Consider the following 25,327-nt stretch of genomic DNA (forward strand, 5'->3'; position numbering starts at 1 on the left):
TTATTTTTGTTTCGTTCAATTTTTCCGACTATTTCAAATTTGAACTGCATGTACATGAAATAATGGAATTTGGTCATTCAAAAAATGGTATTCATGATGTTTGGCGTATGTTGAGGCCGTATCCAGGAACTCGCTTGAAATTACGAGTATCTTGTTGTCGTAACATGACGATGTACTTTGCGGGAAAAGTGTATTTAAATTATATAAAATCCAAACGAAGTCCGAAAATCACGAAACTTGTCGAGGTGTCTTGTTATCGCATGTGGAGGCCATGGTAAAAAATGAGAAAGTTTGGAGCAAGTTGTGATGTCGGATGCCTAAAAGCCGGACATCTCCACATGTGATCAGATGTGGAGAGGTCTGGCTTTTAGGCATCCGACGTCACAACTTGCTCCAAACTTTCTCAATTTTTACCACGGCCTCCACATGCGATAACAAGACACATCGACAAGTTTCGTGATTTTCGAACTTCGTTTGGATTTTATATAATTTAAATACACTTTTTCCACAAGTACATTGTCATGTTACGACAACAAGATGCTCGTAATTTCATGCGAGTTCCTGGATACGGCCTCAACATACGCCAAACATCATGAATACCATTTTTTGAATGACCAAATTCCATTATTTCATGTCATTGCAGTTCAAATTTGAAATAGTAAAAAAAAATCAACGAAACAAAAATAATTAAGGAAATATAGTAAAAAAACTCAAAATTGTCCTAAATTTTGAAATGGAGTTTTAATTACTGTAGCAAGGCCCTAGAAAAAAAATGGGGCGAGAAAAACAAAAACAAAAAATTAATTTGCCGGCAAAGAAGCCTTTGCCGAGTGCCAGGTCACATGGCACTCGGCAAAGAATTTTTTTTTAAAAAAAATAAAAAACCCTTTGTCGAGTGCCTAACGATGGGGCACTCGGCAAAGGCTGATGGCAGGTGGCTGCCGTCACGCCGGCCACCTTTGCCGACGGCCAAATTTTGCCGAGTGCCCGTCACTCGGCAAAGATTTTTTTGCCGACAGCCAATCTTTGCCGAGCGCCCGGCCCTCGGCAAAGGAAAATTTTTGCCGACGGTTAAAGTTTGCCGAGTGTCCGGCTCTCGGCAAAGGCAGATTTGCCAACGGCCTATCTTTGCCGAGTGCCGCTGGGTCCGGCTCTCGGCAAAGATTGCCTTTGCCGAGTGCCCGACAGAAAGCGCTCGGCAAAGCTTTTTGCACTCGGCAAATCAGCCGTGTCCGGTAGTGTGTCCCTGTCTAGACCGGCCTTCAGTTGGTTTTCATGACTTGAACCCAACTCGATCACTGGATGGGCCGATCTGGAGAACAAGTCCACGCATACTTCTATAGTGGGACAGAAGAGAAGAAGATTACAATTCTTCTATAGTAGGATCATAATCAGTTACATGCATGGTACTCCATTACAAGTATTTCATAATCAACTAAAATGTTGTGGCATCATAATGTGTTGCCTCCTTCTTGCATTCTTGTATGGTGCTCCATTATAAGCAAAGCAACTTGGATTAGGGGTTGTCAAAAACGCGTCTAGAATCCCCAGCAGATTATCTTCGCTTTCTATCTACTTTCATAATGGAGGACGACCTAATGTCTTTGGTCCAAAAATTTATATAATTAAACTGATGACTACGTACTCCACTACTATAAATCTCCTGTGTGTTCACCATGACTATATATATGCACAATGCAAGCTACTCAAGTAACTACTCCATAAGCCGAATCAGCTAATTAAGAGCGCATGCGTGCATAATACTGCTTTCTGAAAGAAAACAGAGCTAGCTACCTCTTGGCTCTTGCTAAGCGCGTCATCCTAGCTAACATGATGGCCTCGACGTCTTCTTACACCAATCCACCACTGATAAACGCCTTGTCCCTCGTTGTTATCATGTGCTGCGCCACAAATTTGGCACACGCGGCGATGGCGGGCGGCCGCCATGAGGCCTCTTCTCCGGTGGTGGCCGACGGGGACGACGTCGCCCACGACAGGGCGATGAGGGCGCGGTACGAGAGGTGGGTGGCGAAGCACGGGCGCACGTACAAGGACCACGCCGAGAAGGCGCGGCGCTACGAGGTGTTCAGGTCCAACGCCGAGTTCGTCGACTCCTACAACGCGGCAGCTGTGGCGGCGCGGGGCAAGAGCAGAAGGTCGAGGCCGCGGCTGGCGACTAACAAGTTCTCCGACCTCACCGGCGAGGAATTTGAGGCCATGTACCTTAACGACAACGTCGGCAAAGTCGGACGGCTCATCAGTAAGCGCTTCAATGGCAGCATACCGGGGTTCATGTACGGGAGCCTCTCGGAGTCGGACGTTCCGGCCAGCAGGAACTGGACAGCCATGGGCGCCGTCACCGCTGTCAAGGACCAAACCGATCAGTGTGGTGAGGACTGAGGAGCTCTCTCTCCATACATATATCTAGCTATAGCTAGCAATTTCCGTTCATAATAATCGTCTTATTAGCATGTTTGTAACAATCTTTCTGCATGCATGCATGCAATGTAAACATGCATCAGCGTCTTGCTGGGCGTTCTCCGCAGTGACGGTCGTGGAGGGCATCCACGCGATCAGGACCGGCAACCTGGTCTCCCTCTCGGAGCAGCAGCTGCTGGACTGCTCCACCGGAAGGAAGAACCGCGGCTGCAACAAGGGCGACATGGAGGAGGCCTTCCTGTACATCGCCGGGCAAGATCATCGCCGTCGTCGGAACCACAGCCGCGTCGTCCCCTCGGCCACCAGCGGTGTGTTCTGGAACGGCGGGCTCAGCGAGGAGTCGGCCTACCCGTACCTAGCCGTTCAGAGCAACTGCAGCGCATTGACGAAGCCGGCCGTCGCCACCATCCGGGGCTTCCAGTACGTGCCCGCCAACAACGAGAGCGCGCTCCGGCTGGCCGTCTCCAGGCAGCCTGTGTCCGTGGCGCTCGACGCCAGGAGCAGGGCTTTCCAGCACTACTCGAGTGGAGTCTATGGCGCGGCTGGCGTCGTCAGGTGTAAGAATAGTAGCCTCAACCATGCGCTCACCGCGGTGGGGTACGGCACGGATGAGCACGGCACTAGGTATTGGTTGATGAAGAACTCCTGGGGAACCGGCTGGGGCGAGGGGGGCTATGTCAAGATCGCAAGGGACGTGGCGACCGATGCAGCAGGCGTTTGCGGCCTCGCTGTGCAGGCCTCCTATCCCGTCGCCTGAATGCCTGATTGATGATGATGATCACATATATGAAATCCCATTGGGCATGGGGCTAGACTATCCCTAGTCAATGCATAGACGCCCACCAACAAGGATAATAATAAAAAAAAGACCAAAAATGTCATTACTCGGCCCCAAATTAACTTAAAGGTGTATTTTTCTTTTTAATTAACACAAACTGAAGTTGTTGGTGGCACTATCGAAATGATTTGTAGAGATACCTCTCTGTCTCTAGAAATCAACGATTTGTAAAGATGACAGGACCGTCCCTAAAAATCAAATTTCAGAAATCAGAAGTAGGAAAAAACATTTTTTTTTGAATATGGGGAAACCCAACAGAAGTCAAATGGTTGCGTGATTATATCTCACAAAACACGCATACATGCTGCCGTGGGGGCTCAAAATCGCAATTTCCAGCATTGCGCGTACCTCTCCCAACCACTTCCACCCTAAAGTCACTTGTGACTAAAGTCTAGATACGTCATATTTACTTTATTGGATTTTTAAATAATTTTTGAAGACCTCAAACGAATTCAAATGAAAAAGGCTTCAATTGAAAAGTTATAGATATTGCAATACAACTTTGTTTTTTTTTGTTGTTTCTCTATACGAGGTCGTTTAAAAATTTTGAATTCCAATATGTGAGGACTTCAAATTAATTTTTGGGACCATAGATTATTTCAAATAAAAAGTTTCTCAATTGCGATGTTTTATATCTTTTCAAGATCTGTTACTTTGGTTTTCATCATTTATCCATATGATGTCGTTTGAAAAATAAAAAAATGAATTTTAAATGTGAGAACTTCAAACATAATTTGTAGGATTTCAATGATTTCGTATGAGAAAATTGTCAACTACAAGGTTGTAGATCTCTTCGACATATACAACTTCAATAAAGTTTCTCTTCATCTAACTTCATTGGTAAAGGCTATGAATTTTACTATATGATGCACGTATTTTTAGAGACGATTGTACATCCATTCTCCTCAAAATTTTGATTTTTATAGGTAGACCGGCTTGGGAACCCTTTTTAGAGGCGGGTTTTGATGATAGAGTCGACTCTACTAAAAAAACCTCCATTACTAAAAATCAATTGTGTAGTAGTGAATACTTATATAGGGTATCTCTTGTAAACTATATATATTTCTGTTTTTCGTTCCTTGTCTTGGTCAACCATGCCCTCTTCCTAGTCAGCCCTCCACTCTCCTTACCAGTCAACTGCCAGAAGCTCGCCCCTTTACTCCCTGATCTCCTCAACCATAATAAAGTGCCACCTTAGCCACAACCCTGTTACATTATTGTGCTACTCATTCCTAATATCTGAGCCACCCTTCTGGAAAGGGGATGTCTATCTAGATTTGAGTCTTTTGAGGGTTGTTGACACATTTGTTTGGCCCCAATGATATTAATCCAACGGTGCCTACTACCTTTTCCTGTTGCGATGAGCTCACTGTCATGCAACTCATACCTCCCCGCTGCTAGAAACCTGCCATCTCCACAACCCTCTCCCATCACGCTCACGGGGCAGCCTTAGCAGTGACACCACCCAACTAGAATCCTCCACACCGCCGCAAACAGTCTAAGCCTATCGTGGCATTGCAGCCCCTACCCACTAATCGTTACATCCATCAGACTATCCTGCCACTGACAACCTTCACATAATCTTATGCTCTTCAGTGAAAAGCCCACACGAAAAAGCCGCCCTCTAAATTCTAAACCCTGACGAGAGTTTGAATCACACAAAAACCAAACGACCGAGAGCTCAACGTTGAGGGTCATTCAACATTTTGCTTGGAAAAAGCTGTAGTTGTAGCCCTGTTTTGTACATAGCGCATGGATGCCACCCGTGGTAAGTTGTGTCATCCCTTCTCCCTATGATACCGCACCTACCCTCCATAATCTCCCTTTTGATACATATTGTGCATTGAAGATCATCCTTGTATTGTGTCAATCCATCAATGTTTCTCACAAAGCAAACAAGCTATTGGCCATGAGTTCCAAGGCCATGCCACCTCCATCACTTCAAGAAATGTTGTGGTGTTGTAAACCTACAAGGACCCATTTGTACCTCAGCTTCTTGTGTTGAGGCACTTAGCGACACTTTCTCTATATCATAGGCGCGCCTCTATTCACCATTCCGTGGGATCATGTATCTTTTCACTAAGGTGTACCTTGGTCATCGTCATTTGCAGGAGCTCGCCGGGTTTCGTCTTGGTGGAAAGCAGGGGCACGACAAAGGCGAGGATGCTTCCTTTGTCCCTCCCTCGGCCGAGAGCAAAGAGGGGATGGAAGGAGCCGGTGGTCAGAAGCGAGGATGGTCCGGTCTAGGTGGTCCCCCCCCCACTCAAGAATGCAACTAGGCGTTAGCTGGGGACGGTGTAACTATATGACCGGATCGCCCTTGGACTTGTGGAATATGCCGCGAATTTGGAAAAGGTACGGGGGCAATACTGTCCTCTATAATGCCTGCTGGAGCCTATAAATACTGCCCTCAAGCGGCTTTGATGGGAAGGATGAATAGTGATATTTTGCACCCCCATACTCCTTTCGCTTGCTCTTATTTCACGATTCCCGTTCCCATCTGGGCCTATGTTCGTTCATCAACCAGCGGGTGTTTGAAGATTCCGGTCTACAACAACAATTACTAAGTTCTGCCCTGCAAATCTGGGATAGATCGACACATATTTGGTAACTTTCTAAGATTCAGCAAAAGGCTTTCGTGGAATGAAGTTGGATCTATTCACTTTCTTATATATTGAGAAGATAATAAGGAGTGTCTCGAATTGATCCTGAAAGATTTGTTCTATTGTTTCAGCTTCAAACCCAAGCAACTGCTCTTCAAAAGTTTCATAAACCTTCTCAATGGCAAGGTTTCTTGATCGTCTCATCTTATTTATTACAAGCTGGTGGTCAAACATGCCAGATCCACAATGCAGCTGTTGTGAGCATAAAGAAGCCACAGGTTCAACTCCTACTGTTGTACCTGTTGGTTTTTGCCACATCACTCCTACCAACATTGATTATGATGATGACGCTGCTTCTTCCCCTCACTACATGGAACCACCAAGAGGTAAATAATGCATGATTCCTTACTCGCATAATTAGTAGTTTCTTAAGCTATAATGATTGTTGTTTATTAATTAAGAACTTCGTGATTCTTTTAGCTTCTATTTGTGGCACATCCCTCACTTTTGTTACACCGCGGAACAATCTTAGAGATACAATAGTTTTCCTTAGTTGCTATTGTGTCACTAGTGCCAACACAAATCTAAGAGATACAAAGCTGGCATGTGAATAGCACTACTAATAGATGGGCCCTACTTGTGGTAGGACATAACTAATAGTTATCATACTGCCAAACAATCTTAGAGATAGAAAGTTGTTGCCTGGTTGTCGTTGCCTCACTACTGAATAATCATAGAGATAGAAAGATGATTTTGAAACTTTACTTGTAGATGGACTCAGTGGCACAACTCACTGATATCACACTGCCAAATAATCTCAGATAGACAGCTATTTCATAAATGCTACTAGTAAATGTGCCTTACTTGCATTGTCACCTAATAGCATTGTAGTTTTACTAGTAGAGAACTAGAAAATCTTAGAGATAGAAAGCTAGTATTTGAATGCTACTAGTAGATGGGCCCATTCATAAAAAAAGCACATAATTCATTGTCATGGAACTACCTATCTTAAAGATAGAAAGCATCTTTATATTAATTAAGAAGAATAAAAAATTAGGAGACACCCTTACAATGCCCCTAGAAAATCTTAGAGATAGAAAAGTTGGTATTTGATTGTTACTAGTAGATGGGCCCACTCATAAAGGCACATAATTCATTATCGTGGAACTACCTATCTTAAAGATAGAAAACATCTTTATATTAGGAAGAATAAAAAATTAGTTTAGAAACCTTACAATGCGCCTCCCTCTCCACTCACACACACAAGGCAAGGTTTCATTGAGGTACCTCATAATCTTAGAGATAAAAAGTTGGTATCTAAATGTGACTAGTATTAGTTTTCAATCCCTAAGATCGTTTACCATAGCAAAGCGATGATAATTAAATAGCACATTTCATCTCTAAGATTGTCTGAGTTATAAAGTACCTAGCTTTGTATCTTAAAGATTGTGTTTCATAAGACACTGAGAACCAAGCAACATCTTTCTATCTGTAAGATTGTTTGTCTGTGTCTGTGGATCACTGCCAGACAATGTTATAGATATAAAATTATTAGGCAAACGTTATTAGTAAATGGGCCCCACTCTTAGCGGCACATACTTACAACTATTGCCCTATTAAACAATTTAGTGAAACATAGAAAGCTACTGCTTTGCTATTGCATCACTGCTCAACAACCTTAGAGATAGAAAGCTTCTGAGTCTTAACATTATATGGGTGTGGGCCCACTTGCAGTGGCACATCTTGTGGACAGACTCAGAGTCTGGAGAGAGAGAGAGAGAGAGAGAGAGAGAGAGAGAGAGAGAGAGAGAGAGAGAGAGAGAGAGAGAGAGAGATTGAGGGAGAGGGAGGGAGGGAGAGCAATGAGATGAAGTGCATGCAAACAGGAAAAGAGTGCATGTACTGCTATACTTCTCTCTCTCTCTCTCACTGATTTTGAGAGCAAGAATTAGTTTCTGTTACTGCAGCCCCCAAGGCCTATAAATCGAGCACCTTCCTGGCTTGCTTTGACACACTTGTGGATCTGAGAGAATTTTGTAGCATTCTCAATGGGGAATTTTCCCTTGATGCTTTGCCTATTTCTCAAAGCATTTTGTAGTATCGTCAGCATGCTGGTTTGGTGAACATTGATATGCAGCTCTCTTGCGTGTTCGAGAATCGAGATGGTTTTTGGTGAGCATTTCCTGCTGTGATTTTGTTGGTTTTTGGGGTCTCTTGTGTAGGTGAATTCATCAGCATTGAGGGTTTATTGTCCTCTCTGGATAGGATACCCTGATTAAGTTCTTGATCATTCATTAACATGTTTTCGCAATTTCAGTTTCATGTTTGAGGAAGGTTAGGATTGTTTTGCAACCCTTCCGGATTGTTGTGCATCTGAAAGTTTGCATAGCTTTGTGGGAAAAGAATGGCTCTTTATTTTTTCTGAGGAATGAATTCCTCTTGCATCTGATGCTCTAGGGCCATAACTCACTAAAGCTTGCAACTTTACTGCTGTCCTACCTGACTAAACTTCCCTATGGAATAAATGCTGAAGCTGTTTTCTTTTCCTGCTTTGGTTGGTGTTGATCATCGTGGACATAGCAGAGGAGGTGTCTCCCATGGAGATGGCTAACATGAAGCCAGAGGAGATTACCCACCCTCCCATCATGGATCAGCTGGCTGGAATGGAGTACTGTATAGACTCCAACCCATCCTGGGGTAAGTACTCAGGTGTCTAAGCTTGCATGATTCATTCATCTAGTTGTGTTATGTCTTTATGGCACTAAATCTCTGTAATCTGTTTGATGGCGCAGGAGGGTGTATTATGCTGGGTTTCCAGCATTTCATCCTTTGCTTGGGGACGGCAGTGATCATCCCCACCTTGCTGGTTCCCCTCATGGGAGGAAATGCCGTAAGAATCCTTTCATTGTTCAACTTTGTCACTGTGAATAGATGATGCGCTATCTGATTGTTTTGTGTATATTGGTGTAATGGTATTTATCTCCAAACAGAATTTGAAAATTGAATGGTTAGATTGGATTCTAGTTTATCAATGTCATTTGAAAGCAAAAAGAGTTGTCTTTGAAATCGTCATGTCCAGTGTAAATGTGTAATAACTGGTATTGGTAGTGTTATTATTTTCATTTCACATGCACTTCAGTACATATATATCTGGTAGTACTTAGTGTTAGAGAACTGATAGCTTTTATGTTTAAAACTAATATATCTCCTGTTGTGTTCACACTAGTGTATGACTTGCATGTGTCCAGAATTCTTCTTTTTGGATAATGACCTCTTTATGTACTGTTTTTCAGTGATAGAATATATCCTGAATGTTTGTCCGTTTGTTTGCTTCCAGCATGACAAGGCAATTGTGGTACAGACAGTGCTGTTTGTGACTGGCATAAATACACTGCTGCAAACTCTGTTTGGAACTCGCCTGCCTACGGTTATTGGTGGATCATATGCATTTGTAATCCCAGTCATATCAATAATCAGTGATCCCTCGCTGATGCAAATTGCTGATGACCACACAGTAAGCATGCAATGTTTACTTTCTTCTAACTAATTAGTGTATTAGTATTCATCTCACATGTTTTCTCTTGTTGCAGAGGTTCAAAGTAGCCATGAGAGCCATACAGGGGGCCCAGATAATATCCTCCTGCATTCAGATAGTGCTTGGCTACAGCCAGTTGTGGGGGATATGCTGCAGGTACAGACGAGTCATTCATTCAGTTGATGTGTCATGTGATCTAATGTTCAAATACTCGTCTGTCCCTGTCATATACTACTAATTCTGTCGTCATAGGGAAATAGTCACTGTTCCTTTGTATGTGCAACTTTTGGCTTTATAGTTTATATTTGTTGACATTGGGGCTATTTGACCGATCAGTAGGTTATTCGCTGTTATTTATACTAGCACTGGGCCTTTGATGATCTACTTTGGGTTCTCAATTTGAGAAGTGGGCATCACTTTCAGGAAAAGTGATGGGATATGGCAGCAACCTTCGGACTGACGATAGGAATCTTAAAATGTTGTTTTGATATCACTGTTGCAGGTTCTTCAGCCCACTTGGGATGGTTCCAGTTGTTGCACTATTAGGGATTGGCCTTTTTGAGAGAGGATTCCCAGTGGTAAAAGATCTTACTAGTACTATTTCTTTGCTGAGTCATCATGTTGTTAACACTGACAATTTGCTCTTATCCTTTCGAATAATATATTTGATGTCTCAGATTGCAACCTGCGCGGAAATCGGTCTTCCGATGCTCGTCCTGTTTGTTGCACTTTCACAATATCTGAAGCATGTACAAATGTGCCATTTCCCAATATTCGAGAGGTTCTCAGTGCTAATCTCCATAGCACTGGTTTGGTTATATGCCCAAATCCTCACTGTCAGTGGAGCATACAAGCATAGTCCGGTGCTCACTCAGCTCAACTGCCGAACTGACCGTGCCAATCTCATCACAACTGCACCATGGTCTGTAGACTGATGCCTCCTCCCACTGTTCTATATATTTTGATCTCATCATTTCACACTTATGGAATTTATGTACTTGTCTGAACATTTTCTCAGGATTAGGCTTCCATATCCGCTGCAGTGGGGTCTGCCCACTTTCAGCGCAGACCATTCATTTGGTATGATGGCTGCTGTGGTGGTGTCCTTGATAGAGGTAATTAACACAATAACACTCCATTGTCCATGGTACCATGTAATGTTCAGTTAGTTGACATCATGCTGATCTGATTTGTCTGAAAAATATTTTGAGCATTGCAGTCTACGGCAGCATTTCAGGCTGCTGCCCGTTTGGCAAGCGCGACGCCTCCACCGCCATTTGTCTTGAGCATGGGCATTGGATGCCAGGTTAGTTAGTTCTTGCCATGTGCTAGCTAGGAAACAATGACAAAAAATATTTAGCTGGAAATTCCTCCGTTGAGAAGAAGATTATTATTTATTTTCTCCTCTTTCTTGTGACGTAAATATGTGAAAAATCAGGGAATCGGGCTGCTGTTCGACGGGTTATTTGGTACTGTGAGCGGCTCTACCGTCTCTGTGTGAGTGTTTCTGCTTCTTTGTCACGCCAAGTTTGCATGAACCAATTTTCCAGTGTCATGCCAATGCCATGCTCTTGTGTATATTACTTTACTTTGCCCAACTCAGGGAGAACGTCGGTCTCCTAGGATCAACAAGGATTGGCAGCAGAAGAGTAATCCAGATTTCTGCTGTTTTCATGATCTTCTTCTCCATCCTAGGTAGAGTATTATTTCCAGCACAGTAAATAAAACGATACTGTACCAAGCTTTACTTTCTCTGTTGTTGAACACATGTTATGTTGTATGATCTTTTAGGGCGATTCGGAGCATTGTTCGCTTCGATTTCCATTCACACTGTTTGCTGCCATGAGCGTGTTGTTACTGCCTTTGCTACTTCACCAGATTTCAGCTCTCCAAAAAAAAAAAGAGAGCTGCTGCCTTACTTAATTGAGAGGTAGAGCTCCTACCTTTTTATTTAAAAAAAAGATTTCAGCTCTCCAAAGTCCAAACCAACCCCTTTGTTTTGGTGTTGTCAGGTGCTGTGGGGCTCTCCTTTATGCAATTCACAAACATGAACTCGACGCGCAACCTCTTCGTCCTCGGCATCTCACTCTACCTTGGCATCTCCATCCCGAACTGCTTCCACCAGTTCACGACGAGCTATCACCGTGAACCGGCGCACACTAGAGCTGGATGGGTATGTGATCACTGATCCTTCTCCCAGCTTAGCTGAAAACTTTGATCTCTGAAGTCTGAACTAGACCTTAACCGTTTTTGTGCATGCGACATGCAGTTCAACGACCTCATCAACACCGTCTTCTCGTCGCCGGCCACCGTCGGGTTCATCGTCTCGATGGTGCTGGACATCACCCTGCAGGCGAGGAACAGAGACAGGGACCGTGGGATGCCATGGTGGGCGAGGTTCTGGACGTTCCGCGGCGACAGCCGGACTGTGGAGTTCTACAATCTGCCGTTCAGTCTCAACCGCTTCTTCCCGGCTTCGTGAGTCAACAGTAGGATTCTAGTGAAAGACTGAAGCCAACCGTAGAGTGAGTCTAGCCAACAGTATCATTGTAACTATGGTTTGGCTTCCATAGATATTAGAGAAGAAGAGGAGTTAGGGCCAGTGGAGGCAGAAGAAGGCATTGTACTCCCTCCGTTTTAAATTAGAAGACGTTTTGGCTTTTCTACGTTACTTTGTCGGAATGGAGAGCATACATGATAAGAAACTGCTGTCGTATCTGTTGGGATGTTCCTTCATTCAAGCTGGGGTGGCTGTGCTTGTACATACTTCGTTTGGTTGTCGGAAATGAGCAATGAGAATCGATTATATATTTCGGGTTCACTTTCTTGCTCTTGCGTAATTTTTTTAGCATTCGGTTATGAATTATGAAAGCATTTAAAAAGCACTGTTTACATGAAGAGAGAGCCGCATTTTTTGTATTCAACACTCAAGCAATAATCCTTTTTTTTTTGACGGAAATGGTCTAAGTATTACTTCGTTATATATAATCAGGTGGGCTCATTTAGCAGCTCAATGTCATATTGTCATGGAACTAAAAAGGCATGTGCTCATGTACCATTTTTAATATGGGTAGAACATTCATGTATCACAGTGGCTGCGGTTGCTAAATGTGTTACTGTTTTGGTGACTAGTGAAATGCACTCCCTAGCGTATTTAGGGAGAGGGAGGGGGGGGGGGGGGGGGGGGGGGGGGGGGGTTTGAGAAAAAAAGTGATATAGTGTAGCATTAGTTCATTATTCTTATTGGTGCAATCACTCCACTGCTTATTATACTCGTACTAATAATTAGCGTGTGAGAATGAGGTAATCATGAATTAACTTATTCCATTATGCAAATCAAAAGAAAAGTGAGAAATGGGAAGATGACGAACAACTTCATTCCTCAAACCAAACGTCCTATAAAGTTTGAACAATGATTTTATTTTATTTATTTACAATATACAATGAAACAATATAGAATTCTACAATACTCTTAAAAGTAGTTGATACAGCAAACTTAATCACGTGTTCTTTACATTGGAGTAATTAAATAAATCTTATAAGATCTGAAGCAAAAAAAAAAGAGTCGATCTTAGAAGTTCAAACTTTTTTATTGTAATTTTTAAACAATTTCTCGTGAATATTACTAGCCTTGTGAAAAATATGCTGCGTCAGCTGATGAAGTGTAAGGACAAAAAAAGGGGCGCTAAAATATCCGACCTGCCAGATTCGAACCAGCGACCTAAGGATTCATCTGCACCAACTACAGTCCTCCGCTCTACCAACTGAGCTAAGGTCGGTTTGTGAAAGGTACTACTCGTCTTTATAATATACTGAGGACGTGTTTGTTTATTAAGTACTTCAGTGCTCTACTGAGAATACAAGTTTTCATTAACTTAGATCATGGAGCTCCTTGTTTCCTCGTATCGTTGTTACCCTAGTTGTTTCTGAATTAAACTACTACCATGTAAAATGCTGCCAACAATTCTTTTATTGGTCAAACTTTGTAGGTACCTCGCACGTAAATTTATACTCCCTCCGGGTTCCTAAAGGATATTGTTTTGGACAGCGACACGATCTCCAAAAGACAACTTTGACCGCTACTTTTTGCTATAAAATATTATAAAATATAGTCAATATATACTTTTATATAACTACATTTCAAGATAAATTTACTTACATCACTTTCATATTTTTAAATTCAATCTAAAATAATTTATTTATAGTTAAAGTTTAAAATATTTAACTTAAGATAACCTCAAAACAATATCCTTTAGAAAACCGGAGCGAGCAGGTGTCATGGGAACTAGCCAGCCGATATGCATATCCACTGGCCTATAGCCTATTGGTGGATCTAGAAATACATGTTACCAGGGGCTCATTCAACTTTCGTCTCTAGTCTCTCCTTTCACGTTTTCAAGCTGCAACTAGCCTCTCCTTTCAAGTTTTCACGAGCTGCTGTTTTACCTCTAGTCTCATGCAATGGTGGGAGGGATATTCTTCGAGTCTCATCTCACCCGGTGCACGTAAAATTATGATAAATTGTTGGAGTAAGAGTCTATTGGAGACACCAAAGATATAATCCCTCCATACTAGTAATTTAAGTCGTTTTGAACAAGGTTTGGGTCAAACATTGGAAATATAAATCTTGAATAACTTTTAAGTTGTTGAGTTTGGAAATGTGAAAATATTGAAAAGTACTTTCATAAAAAATATACATATATCACTTTCCAATAAATATTTTTATAAAAATAAGAAGTCAAAGTTATGCTTTGGAGACCGTGTCGCTGTCCAAAACGACTTTGATTACCAGTAGAGAGGGCAAAGAGAATGTTAGTTGAATAGCTCTGTAAATAAAATTCCCATAAAGATACAGAGATCGAAAATAGAGTCAACTTGTTAGCTCATATGAACTTCTAAAAATATAAAAATAAAATATACTAACATGCTAGTATAACATGTAAGTATAGACACATGAATCATAGAAAAGTATGTGAGTTAAGCTCTCCATGAAGAGCTAACATTATCATGGCAAAATATTCAGTGCAAAACCACATGTTCATTCAATCGTGAAACCCCATTGAAAAACATAATCAAAAGTTTTCAAAATTTTTGAAACTGTGCACATCCGTAGTGCATTTATCGATGAATATTACCACAAAATTTGAGGTTCAAATAAAAATGCAAACAAAAATAACAAATTTGAAGTGCATATGCATTAGAAGACAAATTCCTAGAATTTTTGTCTTCTAGTGCATATGCATCTGAAATTTATTATTTTTGTATGAATTTTTCTTGATAAAGTTTGAATCTCAAATTTTGTGGTAGTGTTCATCAATAGATGCACTATTTATGTGTGTAGTTTCAAATTTTTTTTTGTGAAAACTTCTAATTATTTTTGTTCGATGGGGTTTACGATTGCACCGAAGACGTAGTTGATTGCACCGAAGACGTAGTTTGCATCAACTATTTTGCCACTTATCATTCTCTCTCCTTACTTGATAAAATATTCTATAAGCTACCACTGTTGGTCTGTTGCATCTGTCTTAGAGTTGAGTTGAGACATGCTAGTTTTGCTCAGTGCTGTTGTTTTTCCTTTTCAATATCCTTCCTCCATCCCAAAATATTTCAACTTACAAATTTCATCTTAACACATAGTTGACCTTCTCACTTCCTAATACAACTTTCTCCCCTCCCAATACATCTTTTTATTTTTTCCAATTCATTTCTATTTCTCTCTCTCTCTCACCACATCTTTTTACTCATTCTAAATTATTGGGTCAGTCTTAGTAGTGAGTTTTATAGTGTTGTTACCAAGATTGACACATTGATTTTTATGTTGGTAACTGTAACAATATGTTTCATCTGGATGAAGCCTTAGGCCCTCCACAGCGTATCGCTTAAGTGAAGCTAAAAGGAGAGAGAGATTGCTAGAGCATCACTTACCACGCTGCAACAACCGATGCCAGCTTTTGTAAAAGGAGGAGCGGCGCAACTATAGGCGCCGGTGCCATCTCTTAAAAAAAATACTTTTGTACTGTCCTTCTCGACGACGCAGCCTAGGCCATGTTTAGTTCCCCCATTTTCTAGAATTTGGCACTATGCAAAAAGAAGATTCCCCGTCACATCAAATTTGCGATACATGCATGGAGTACTAAATGTTGACGAAATAAAAAACTAATTGCACAGTTTGGTTGTACTCTACGAGACGAACGTTTTGAGCCTAATTAGTCAACGATTGGACAATTATTACCAAATAAAAACAAAACGCTACAGTGCATGAACAGTGTCACCGAATCCGGCGGCGCCGAATCGGCCTCCAACTAAACACGGCCCTATAGGGTCAACGCAAGGCTTGTTGATTTGACTACTGCACTGTACTGCGAGTGACGCTTGCACGCTGTAGGACTCAGAGAGTGACGCTGGTTTTTTTATGGTGGGCTTCAGTTTTTTTTAGGCTTCACTTCCACACTGCAGAAGGCCTTAGGGCACGTACAACGGACGCCGGAGTGCCGTCTACAACGGAGGCCCCGTTCGCTGGTCTGAATTTTGGCTGAAACTGGTTGAAAAACACTGTTTCGGCTGAATTATTGTGAGAGAAAAACACTGTTCCGACTGAAAAAACAAGCCGAACAAGTCAAATTTAAGACAAGCAAATAGGGCCTATATTTGGAAACAACACCCTCTCCGACGGCATTGAATGAAGCAAGAGAGTGAAGCTAGCGTCTCGTGAGGCGACGGCAGTGGCGCGTGCTCCGAGGGACGTTTTCTCCACGCGGCGCGCGCGGGGATCCAGCTGTGGCCAAACCTGGCGCAAGTTCCTCCTGCTCGGCGCACGCGACTTCGTTCTCCGCTGCTGTGTGCTCGCTCTGTCGTGCTGTGTAATGGACGAGCAAGGCCACACCCATGTCACCTTGCCGTTTTCCTATAGAAAAATAAAAGAAGAAACACATATGTAATACAATTATATGTACCCTATGCAACTAACAGACGTGAACCATCCATCTCTTGATGCTATATTTGATTTATGGGGTAGAAGACATATGTTGTATTTGATTTATAAAATATATTGTATTACATTATATATACAATATATATGATTTACTTTGAAGTATTTGTTTTGTTTCAATTAGCAACATAATGGTATATATAAACGATATTCATGATTAATCATGTCTACATATAAGCATTAAACGATTTATAGACAGCTAAATAAATAGTAGTTGTCTGTGGGTTGTACGAGCTGTCTGTTTAACCGTCTGCATTGTAAATCCGAAGAACTACAGCAGTTGTCTCTCTGCTGTACATGTCCTTATGAAACTTTCTCTATCCTTTTCTTCATAAACCTGCCAGATGTGTCCTAGTATTCAATGCAAATAAAACCTTAAGGGCCTGTTTGGAACGCAGGAATTTCACAGGAATTACGCAGAAATTTTACAGGAATCAGTTCATTTTCACAGGAAAAAGTATAGGAACGAAAAAAAACCGCATTCCCAACAGGGCCTAATTAAGATTGCCGTCCACGTTAAATATTTTGGGACGGAGCGCTGACCGAGACTGCCGTCCACGTTAAATATTTTGGGACGGAGTGCTGACAGAGACGGTCTCTTTTCGAGGCGGGTACTGGAATCCGGCTCCACTGCGTGGGGAAAGTGGAAAAAGAAAACGTAGCTGAGGCAGGAGTAGACCGCATTCCCAGGCCAGGTCGTGCCCCGGGAAATCTGATAATTTGCCGGCCCCGGCCGGTACCGCCGGCGTATGACTTCGCACGATAAGCCCGGGTGCTGGTTCATCGCGAGAGTAGCTGATAAGTTGGCTGAAACCAATAAGTGAACATGCTTTCTGTTTGTTGGTTGGTTTTTGGGTTGATAAGTTCGGCTGGTGCTGGTTTGTTGTGACAGAAAAATACTGTATCATGGCTGATAAGTCCTGGCTGAAACCAACAAGCGAACCGATTATCAGCCTGTTCACTGGTTGATTTCAGCCCGACTAGTGCTGGTTTGTTGTGAGAAAAAAATACTATACCGTGACTGACTAAGCTCCGTGACTCCATCTGTCTCCTGTAGCTCAAGGGTTCCATTAATCCATTGGGCAGGCTATGCCGCAGGCGCATAGCGAATAGTAATAAGAAGTCAGTAGCTCCGCAGACGGAACTTGGCAACACTTCCGCGCTTCTCTAGTGCTACACGCTTGGCAGGTTCGATCCATAATCTTACAGCGGATTGAGGATTCATCGTATATTTTTCCATCAAATCTCTACACTGATCTGCACTGCATCTGATCAGATGCATACACATGTTTGCTTGCACTTGCAGGAACACTGATTGCCTGATTGATAACGACAGCTAGCGTAAGAGGACGAGGAGTAGGTCAAGCTACAGGTAATATGCAGAGAGGATGCTGCTTTTCTGTTCGTACCAGTTTATCGTCTGTTCCATCCTCTTAATGAAACACGTTTTAATGCATTGTCGCTAAAAAAAAATGCATATTATGTTGGGTATGCTCATCGAAGGTTCGTCATATCAGGAGAAAACAACATCGAGAGCAAGTCACAGAGCACGAGCAAGACAATGGAACCAGAGGATCTAACGTTCCAGCTATTGCAAGAAATTACAGATGATTTCTCTGAGGAGAGACGAATTGGTGCAGGATCATATGGAGATGTTTACAAGGTCAGACTTGAGAATGCATGGTCTTTTTACATACTGTGGTGCATTGCTTCAGAACAATATATCTATACGACATGATGCTAGTGTTACTGCAAATGCAAAGTAGGCAACCAGCTGACATAAAAACTTATTGCTGTGTGCCTAGCTGCCCCAGGCTCCAAGCCACATTCTGATGTGGTTATAAGTTGTAGTTAGAAAAGGTCAATTTGCGTTATTGGGTACTAACGGAACATCTTTAACAGGGAGTGACTAAAAATGGGGAGGATGTTGCTGTGAAGATGCTTGAAGAAAATCTACAACTTGATGATCAGCAGTTTGCAAACGAGTTTCGTAACCTCAAGATGCTTAAGCATCAAAACATTGTACAGATTCTTGGCTACTGCTATGAAACAAGGAAAACACCTACAAAGCACAATGGAAAGACGGTGCTCGCTGAAAAGACAGACAGAGGCCTCTGCTTCGAGTATTTGCACAATGGGAGCCTGGAAAACCATCTTTGTGGTATGGTTATGCTCATTTTACCACGTCTTTGAAGAAAGCCTTTCTGTATATTAGCAATTGATTGATCGATTCATAATCACCTCGTTTGCTACCACAGATGAGTTTCATGGATTTGATTGGCACACTAGGTACAAAATTATTAAGGGGACTTGTGAAGGTTTGAAACATATTCATGAGGAGCCGGCGGAACCTCTTTACCACTTGGACCTAAAACCTGAAAATATATTGCTAGATAAGAACATGGTGCCAGACCACACGAAGTCCTGTAGGAACACTGTAAGTTGAATGCCTGATTTGGACATATCTTATTTCTAATACATCGAAAGTGACTTGTGAATTACTGATCTCATTTGTATGTGATGCAAGTGCAGTGGATACCAGCCACCAGAATACATCGAGAGAGGTGAAATTTCAAAACGGTTTGACATATACAGCTTAGGTGTCATGATGATAAAGATAGTGGCAGGACCTGAGGGCTACTCCAACTGTGCATACATGCAAAACGATGGTTTTATTGATCTGGTGAGAAATGATATTTGTTTTTTTTTTGTTATTAACAGTATCGATTCAGTAAATAAACCAAATTAAAAGCATGGAAATATGCTGCAACTGAATTGATTGATTGATGGAGGGAGATTATATATATAGAGTTAAATGCACCAGAGGTCCATTAACTTGTGAGGAGGTTTCGGTTAGGTCCATCAACTTCAAAAGTAGCTTTTTAGGTCCATAAACTTTGTATGCCGTATCACTTAGGTCCATATCCCGCCACGCGGGCTTCTCATGCTGATGTGGCCTGCTGACATATCCTTCTGGGTCCAGGTGGACGCCGCACACACGCATGCATGTGCATGCATGGGTGGCGTGCTCTTCTATGCCCCGAGCTGTTGACTATGTGGTACGGCGAGAGCAAGTCCAACGTCCGCGACCCCGACGACCTCTCGTGGCGTCACGTCGCGTACACCAGCCACGCCAGCGACGACACGCCGTAGCCACTGTGCACGCCGCCTAGAGACTGCAGAATCGCGGTCACTCCGGTCTTGACGACGACTGGCACCCACGGCCGGCCGAAGAGCGCGACGGCGAGCCAGAACACGACCCGGAGCACCGCCTCGGAGCGGCACAGCGTCAGCGCCAGTATGTTGCCCATGGCGAAGCCGGCGGCATGCGCCCTGACGTAAGGAAAGTGTCCCGTCGCGGCGAGCACGAGGCCCACCGCATTCAGCGCGACGCACAGGACGAAGAGGCGCTTGTACACGGTGAACAAGCCCTGGTCGAGCAGTATGACACCCAGCCTCGAGCGCGCGGACGATGTCGCCGGCTTCGCCGGCGCCGGAGCGTTCGCCTTCTTTCTCGGTTGCACGTCATCGACAGCCACAGCTCACGCGGCGATGGCCATCTCCACGTCGGCACTGTTGACGACGGGCTCATCGTCCGCGTCCTCGTCATCGAGATCGAGGTCGCAGAAGTGGCTGCTCATCCGCTTCTTCTCCACTAGCAAGCGCTCCGCTTCCTGCTTTCGTCTTCTTGGCGGTGGTGTTGAAGCACGTGTCGAACCCTCCAGCGAGGACACAGGCGCACCGACGCGGCGCCGGACCTCGTCCCGCACGGCCACGTACGCCGGCGCCACCAGCCGGGTGAACATGGTGCCGGAGTCCAGCACGGTGCCCGCACCCGTCGCCGGGTCGAACGCCAGCGCCGGCGCCGACGACGATCTGGCGCGCGATGGCGATGATGTACATGGAGCGTCTTCCGGAAGTGTGGATCGGGTGCAGCACGCTCAGCTGCCGGTTCGCCGCGATCACGATCGGCGCCTCCATTGATGCGTGCGTGTTGAGCCTACACCACGGACATACACACATGTTGACCTCGTCTTGTTTGTACCAGGACCGTGTAGGAATCGATGGACGACCCACGTAGGAGAGAAGACTCCCTGAATGAAAGTGTACTTACCAGTGGGTGACGAAGTTGTTCTCGACGGTGTCGTTGGCGGCGGCGTGGGCCTTGGCCAGCTCCCATGCCGAGAACCTCCCGGCCGTGACCGTGATGTCCCCGCTGTCCGGTGGAGTGTACACCGTGCTGACCGCGCCAAGCTGCCCTTCTCCGGGTGCGGCGAGCTGAGCTCGATCGCGAGCGGTTTGAGCATCGAGTCGTCGCGGTTCAGGAACAGGAGCGTTCTGGCGGCGTACACCTTCCTTTGTGACGCCTCGGCCTTCTCCTCGTCGCCTGGGAGCTCGTTGATGCGCTTCAGGTATGGCATCACCCAGTCGTGGTGGTCCACGACGTACAGCCTCCTCTCCTCCACGGCCTGCATGCATGGTCATACATACACGCATGAAACCACTATCTTCTTCAGGCATGGTCTCTGCTTATCTTGCTGTCCATTGTGTATATACCTGCTGCACCGTCATGCCAACCATGTTCTTCTCAACATGATCCTTGGTTATCTTGCTGTCCTGGTGGCCGAACACTCCGCGGTCAAGCTCGCTCGTCAGCGGGAACCTTGTGACGAGCTTGATGCACACCGGGTTCGCCCCGGCGATCATCTGCCGCGCGAACTCCTCGTCCTTCCGCCAGTGTGTCGGGTTCACTGCACCAGACGAACAAACAATTTTTTTCCTTCCCTTTGAGCACATTCGCGAATGACACCATGCATCGTTGCAAACGATGATCGATCGCAGCACGGACCTGAGATGACCTAGGGCACGACGGGGAACGGCGTGCCGCTGTTGATGATCCCCTTGGCCTCCGGGAGCCGGCCAACGTCGTCGAGGCCGAAGAGACGGTAGACATCCGCGAGCGAGCTGAAGTGCCCGCCCAGCGGCGGAAGCGTCGGCGAAGTTCTGCAGCAGCAGCTTGCCTCCGACCTGCACGCTCGTCGACGAGGCTCCCAGCGCCAAGTCGGCAACGGCACGGGGACTGGGCTGGCCCGACGCGAGGCTGCTAGGTGCGCGCGCCCTGCTGCCGCCACCGCCACCGCTACCGGCAAAGCGCACGCGGAGGCCGAGGTCGCGAGGGCCGTTGCCGAGGCCGTCAATGACACCGCGGCGGCGGCCGCGGCCGTGTTAATCGAGGTCGGCGCGGTCGCTGATGATGCCGCGGCGGCGTTGGCGTCGCCGGCCTCGGCTTCGCCCAAGAAGAGCCGGCAGCCGCCGCTGTCCAGGAGCAGGAGGACGCGACTCCACCGACGCCCGGCAGGAACGTGGCCTTCTACGACAGCCTGGTGCACGTGGCCTGCAGCGCGTAAGGCGAGCTGGTGCACTTGCATGGCCTGCATGGCGCAGTGCATCCGATGTTCGGCGCCGAGGCAGTGGCGAGCTGGTGCACTTGCATGGACTGCATGACTGTAAGGAAAATAGACCCTAAGCTCATTTACTTTGTATTTTGGTGTTTGATGACCAACACAACCAAATTTGACTAATGAATTTGCAAGTGTTTGTTTTGTAGTCCAACAGGGTGCAAGACGTGATTTGGACGAAAGCGACGTGATGATCCGATGATCAACATCTTAAGCAAGACCTTAGGAGCACAAGAAAAGACCCAAGATATCAAGCAAAGTCCAAGCATTAAGATAGGAATCAAGCCGTACGCAAGATCATGAAGAAACGAGCTCGCAGATGCGACCGGACGCTGAAAGCGCGACCGGACGCTGGACCGGTGGCTCGGCAGACAGGCGACCAGACGCGAGGACCGGACGCTGGCGGCAACCGACCGGACGCAGGAACACAGCGTCCGATCGAGTACAGAAAGGTTCCAGAGCGGCATATCTGCGACCGGACGCGTCCGGTGTCAGGCGACCGGACGCTGGACAGCGCCCGATCGGTACATTGCCGGCTCAACGGTCGGGACGACCGGACGTATCCGGTCAGGACGATTCAGCGTCCGGTCAGTAGCAGTTTCGCGGGAATACGACCCCAACGGCTACTTTCTTGGTGGGGCTTATAAATATAACCCCCAACCGGCCATTTGAGTATAGTGGAGCTAAGGAAACATACCAAGGGTGTTGATACACCATTTTAGTGATCTCCACTTGCATAGTGCTTAGTGTTTCATCAGGTGATTAGCGTAGGTGCTTTTGCGAAGTGCTTAGGTTTATTAGACCATCGCTTATGCGCTTGCTCTAGGTGTATGCCTAGTGTTTAGTGAGGTTTGCATACCTCTTGCCACCCCGTGCTTGCGAGCACAAGAGTTGTACATCGGAGGGGCTTTAAGTCTTGCGAGATCGCACCAACCGCGTTTGTGGTGCGGCCGCCACCGTGTACTGAAGGGAACAAGGCCCGCGGCGTTTCGGCCGAAAGCTTGATAGTGAAGACGGCGGGGAGCATCCGGGAGAGGCTTGCCGGAAGGCACGTCGGAGACCCACTTGCGCGTGGGGAAGGCCCGAGGCTATCCACGGAGTTACCCGACCGGGAGTTTGGCCCTTGCGAGGGATTCCTTGCGAGGGGCTCCAACGAGGACTAGGGGGAAGCTTGTGCGCTTCTCGATACCTCGGTAAAAATACCGGAGTCGTCGACGGGAGTTTGCATATCTCTACCTCGCTCTTTAGCTTCCGCATTTACATTGATTACTTCACTACGTTTGCGGTAGAGATAGCAACACACTAGCTAAACCATAGTTGCACATTTAGATAGTTTATCTTTTGCATAGGTTTTGTTAGGGTTAGAAAAAGAGGCCATAGTTTAGAGTTAGAATTTTTAAGTTGCCTAATTCACCCCCCCTCTTAGGCGTCACGGTCCCTTCAATTGGTATCGGAGCCGGTTGGCTCATATCTGGACCCTTGGCTTAACCGCCATTGAGTCGACACTATTGTAGAGTGGTTGGGATGGATACCGCTAGGCCTCTACAATTTGACGGCACTAACTTCCCATACTATAAAGCTAGAATGGCTTGCCACCTTGAGGCGGTTGATTTAGGTGTATGGAGAGTCACTCGTGACGGGATAAAACCCATTAAGAATCCCGAAAAGCCCACAAAGAGTGATGAAAAAGAAATGCATTTCAATGCTAGAGCTAAGAATTGCTTGTTTGAATCTTTTAGCATGGATGTGTTTAACCAAGTGTTCACTTTAAATACGGCACATGAAATTTGGTTAAAACTCCAAGAGCTCCATGACGGCACAAGCAATGTCCGTGAGCAAAAACATTGTCTAGCAAAGCAAAACTATAATTCCTTTACTATGAATGATGATGAGCTTGTTCGTGATATGTATTCTCGTTTGAATCTAATTATCAATGAGCTCCATTCTATAGGATTATTAAAGCTAGATGATGCGGACATCGTGAGGAAGATCATCTCTGTGCTACCATAAAAGAAATATGCAAGCATCATCACCATCCTTCACAACATGGAGGACTTAAGCAATATGACCCCGGGCATAGCTATTGGCAAGTTAGTGGCATTTGAAATGTCACGTAAGATGGGGCAAGAAGAAGCTTCTTCATCAAGCAAAGGCAAAGCTCTCGTTTGTAGCGAGAAGAAAAAGATGAAGGGCAAAAAAGTTGAGTCAAGCTCAAGCTCAAGCTCCTCAAGTGAAGAAGAAGAAAATGAGGATGATGATGATGAACAAGGATCAAGTGATGATGATCAATCTTCCTCCTCCACCTCCGACCTTGATGAAGAATCAATCAAACTTATCAAAAAGGTGAAGAAGATGATCATAAGGCTCAATGTCAAGGGTGTGCCCATCCAAATTCAAGACCTCCTTTTCACTAATAAAAGAGATGAGCAAAGAAAGAAAGGATGCTATGGATGCGGCGAGTTGGGGCACTTTGTAGAAGTTTGTCCAAACAAGCCCACACCCAAGACAAAGAAGAAGGCGTGCAAGAACAAAGCCCTCACATCAATAAGGTCATGGGATGATTCCTCAAGTGAAGAAGATCATCACAAGAGGCGAGGGCGTAAGCACTCATCGTCAAGCTCTTCTCGTGTATGCCTTATGGCATGAGGTAATGAAAGCTCATCCTCTAGTGAGAGCGATAGTGATGATGATTTGCCTTCTTATAATATAATTGTGCAACAAAATCTTAAATATGCTAAAGTTTGCACTAGTCAACAAAAGAAGCTCAAAAATTTAAAAGAAGAGCTAGGTAGTTCACAAGAAACATACAAAAATTTGCTTGAACAATATGAAAACTTTACAAATCTCAATGTTGAACTATCTACTAAAATTGAGTAACTTAATGCTAGTGCAACAACAAATGCATGCACAATCAATAATGAGCAACTTTTAAAGAAAAATGAAAAATTAAAAGAAAAGTTAGCTAGCTCACAAGAAGCATATAATAGTTTGCTTGCTAAAATGAAAACCATGTGCAAACATTGTGATGAGCTAACAAATAAAGTTGCTAATCTTGAAGCCGTTAGCACAAACCCCACCAAGGCATCTACAAAGAAAAGCTCTATCTTTAACATGTCAAAAAAGGATGCCTCTACTTCTTGTAATGATTTATGTCTAGACTCACCTTTGTGCAACCAAGTTTGTGTTGAGAAGCAAGAAGTAGCTCGCCTCACCAAGGACTTGACTCAAGTGAAAGGCAAGGCGAAGCAAACCCAACTTCATCAAGATAACACCGTCAAGGGAGTGAAGAAGCTTGATGAAGGACAAACCGTGATTTGTTATGTGTGCCACAAGAAAGGTCACAAGTCCTATGAGTGCAAGGTGAAGAATGCGGGAGGAGCAAAGAAGAAGGAGAAAACGCAAACAAGCAAGCTCTCCAACACCTACACCAACAAGGTGGACAAGAAGGCCTCCACACCTTATCTC

At 44.7% G+C, this 25,327-nt stretch overlaps 2 protein-coding genes, 1 non-coding gene and 1 pseudogene across 3 annotated transcripts; 3 read left to right on the forward strand and 1 right to left on the reverse strand.

Moving 5' to 3' along the window:
- Positions 1-1,744: 1,744 nt before the first annotated feature.
- Positions 1,745-3,318, forward strand: LOC136502530 (senescence-specific cysteine protease SAG39-like). Its single transcript, XM_066497799.1, has 2 exons — positions 1,745-2,389; positions 2,523-3,318. The coding sequence occupies exons 1-2, from the start codon at positions 1,831-1,833 to the stop codon at positions 3,194-3,196; spliced, it is 1,233 nt and encodes a 410-aa protein (XP_066353896.1). The 5' UTR covers positions 1,745-1,830; the 3' UTR covers positions 3,197-3,318.
- Positions 3,319-8,455: 5,137 nt separating this feature from the next.
- LOC136505067 (nucleobase-ascorbate transporter 2-like) lies at positions 8,456-12,225 on the forward strand (annotated as a pseudogene).
- Positions 12,226-13,108: 883 nt separating this feature from the next.
- On the reverse strand, positions 13,109-13,194 carry TRNAY-GUA (transfer RNA tyrosine (anticodon GUA)). Its single transcript is given in 2 exon segments — positions 13,109-13,144; positions 13,158-13,194. It is a non-coding gene; the product is annotated as a tRNA-Tyr (tRNA).
- Positions 13,195-17,964: 4,770 nt separating this feature from the next.
- On the forward strand, positions 17,965-19,455 carry LOC136505697 (cysteine-rich receptor-like protein kinase 26). The gene is made up of 5 exons (XM_066500847.1): positions 17,965-18,066; positions 18,306-18,564; positions 18,662-18,840; positions 18,931-19,086; positions 19,387-19,455. Exons 1-5 carry the CDS (start codon positions 17,965-17,967, stop codon positions 19,453-19,455), a joined length of 765 nt encoding a protein of 254 aa, XP_066356944.1.
- The last annotated feature ends 5,872 nt before the right edge of the window (positions 19,456-25,327 follow it).

The sequence above is a fragment of the Miscanthus floridulus genome, chromosome 14 (assembly GCF_019320115.1).
Source record: "Miscanthus floridulus cultivar M001 chromosome 14, ASM1932011v1, whole genome shotgun sequence".
Lineage (NCBI taxonomy): Eukaryota > Viridiplantae > Streptophyta > Magnoliopsida > Poales > Poaceae > Miscanthus > Miscanthus floridulus.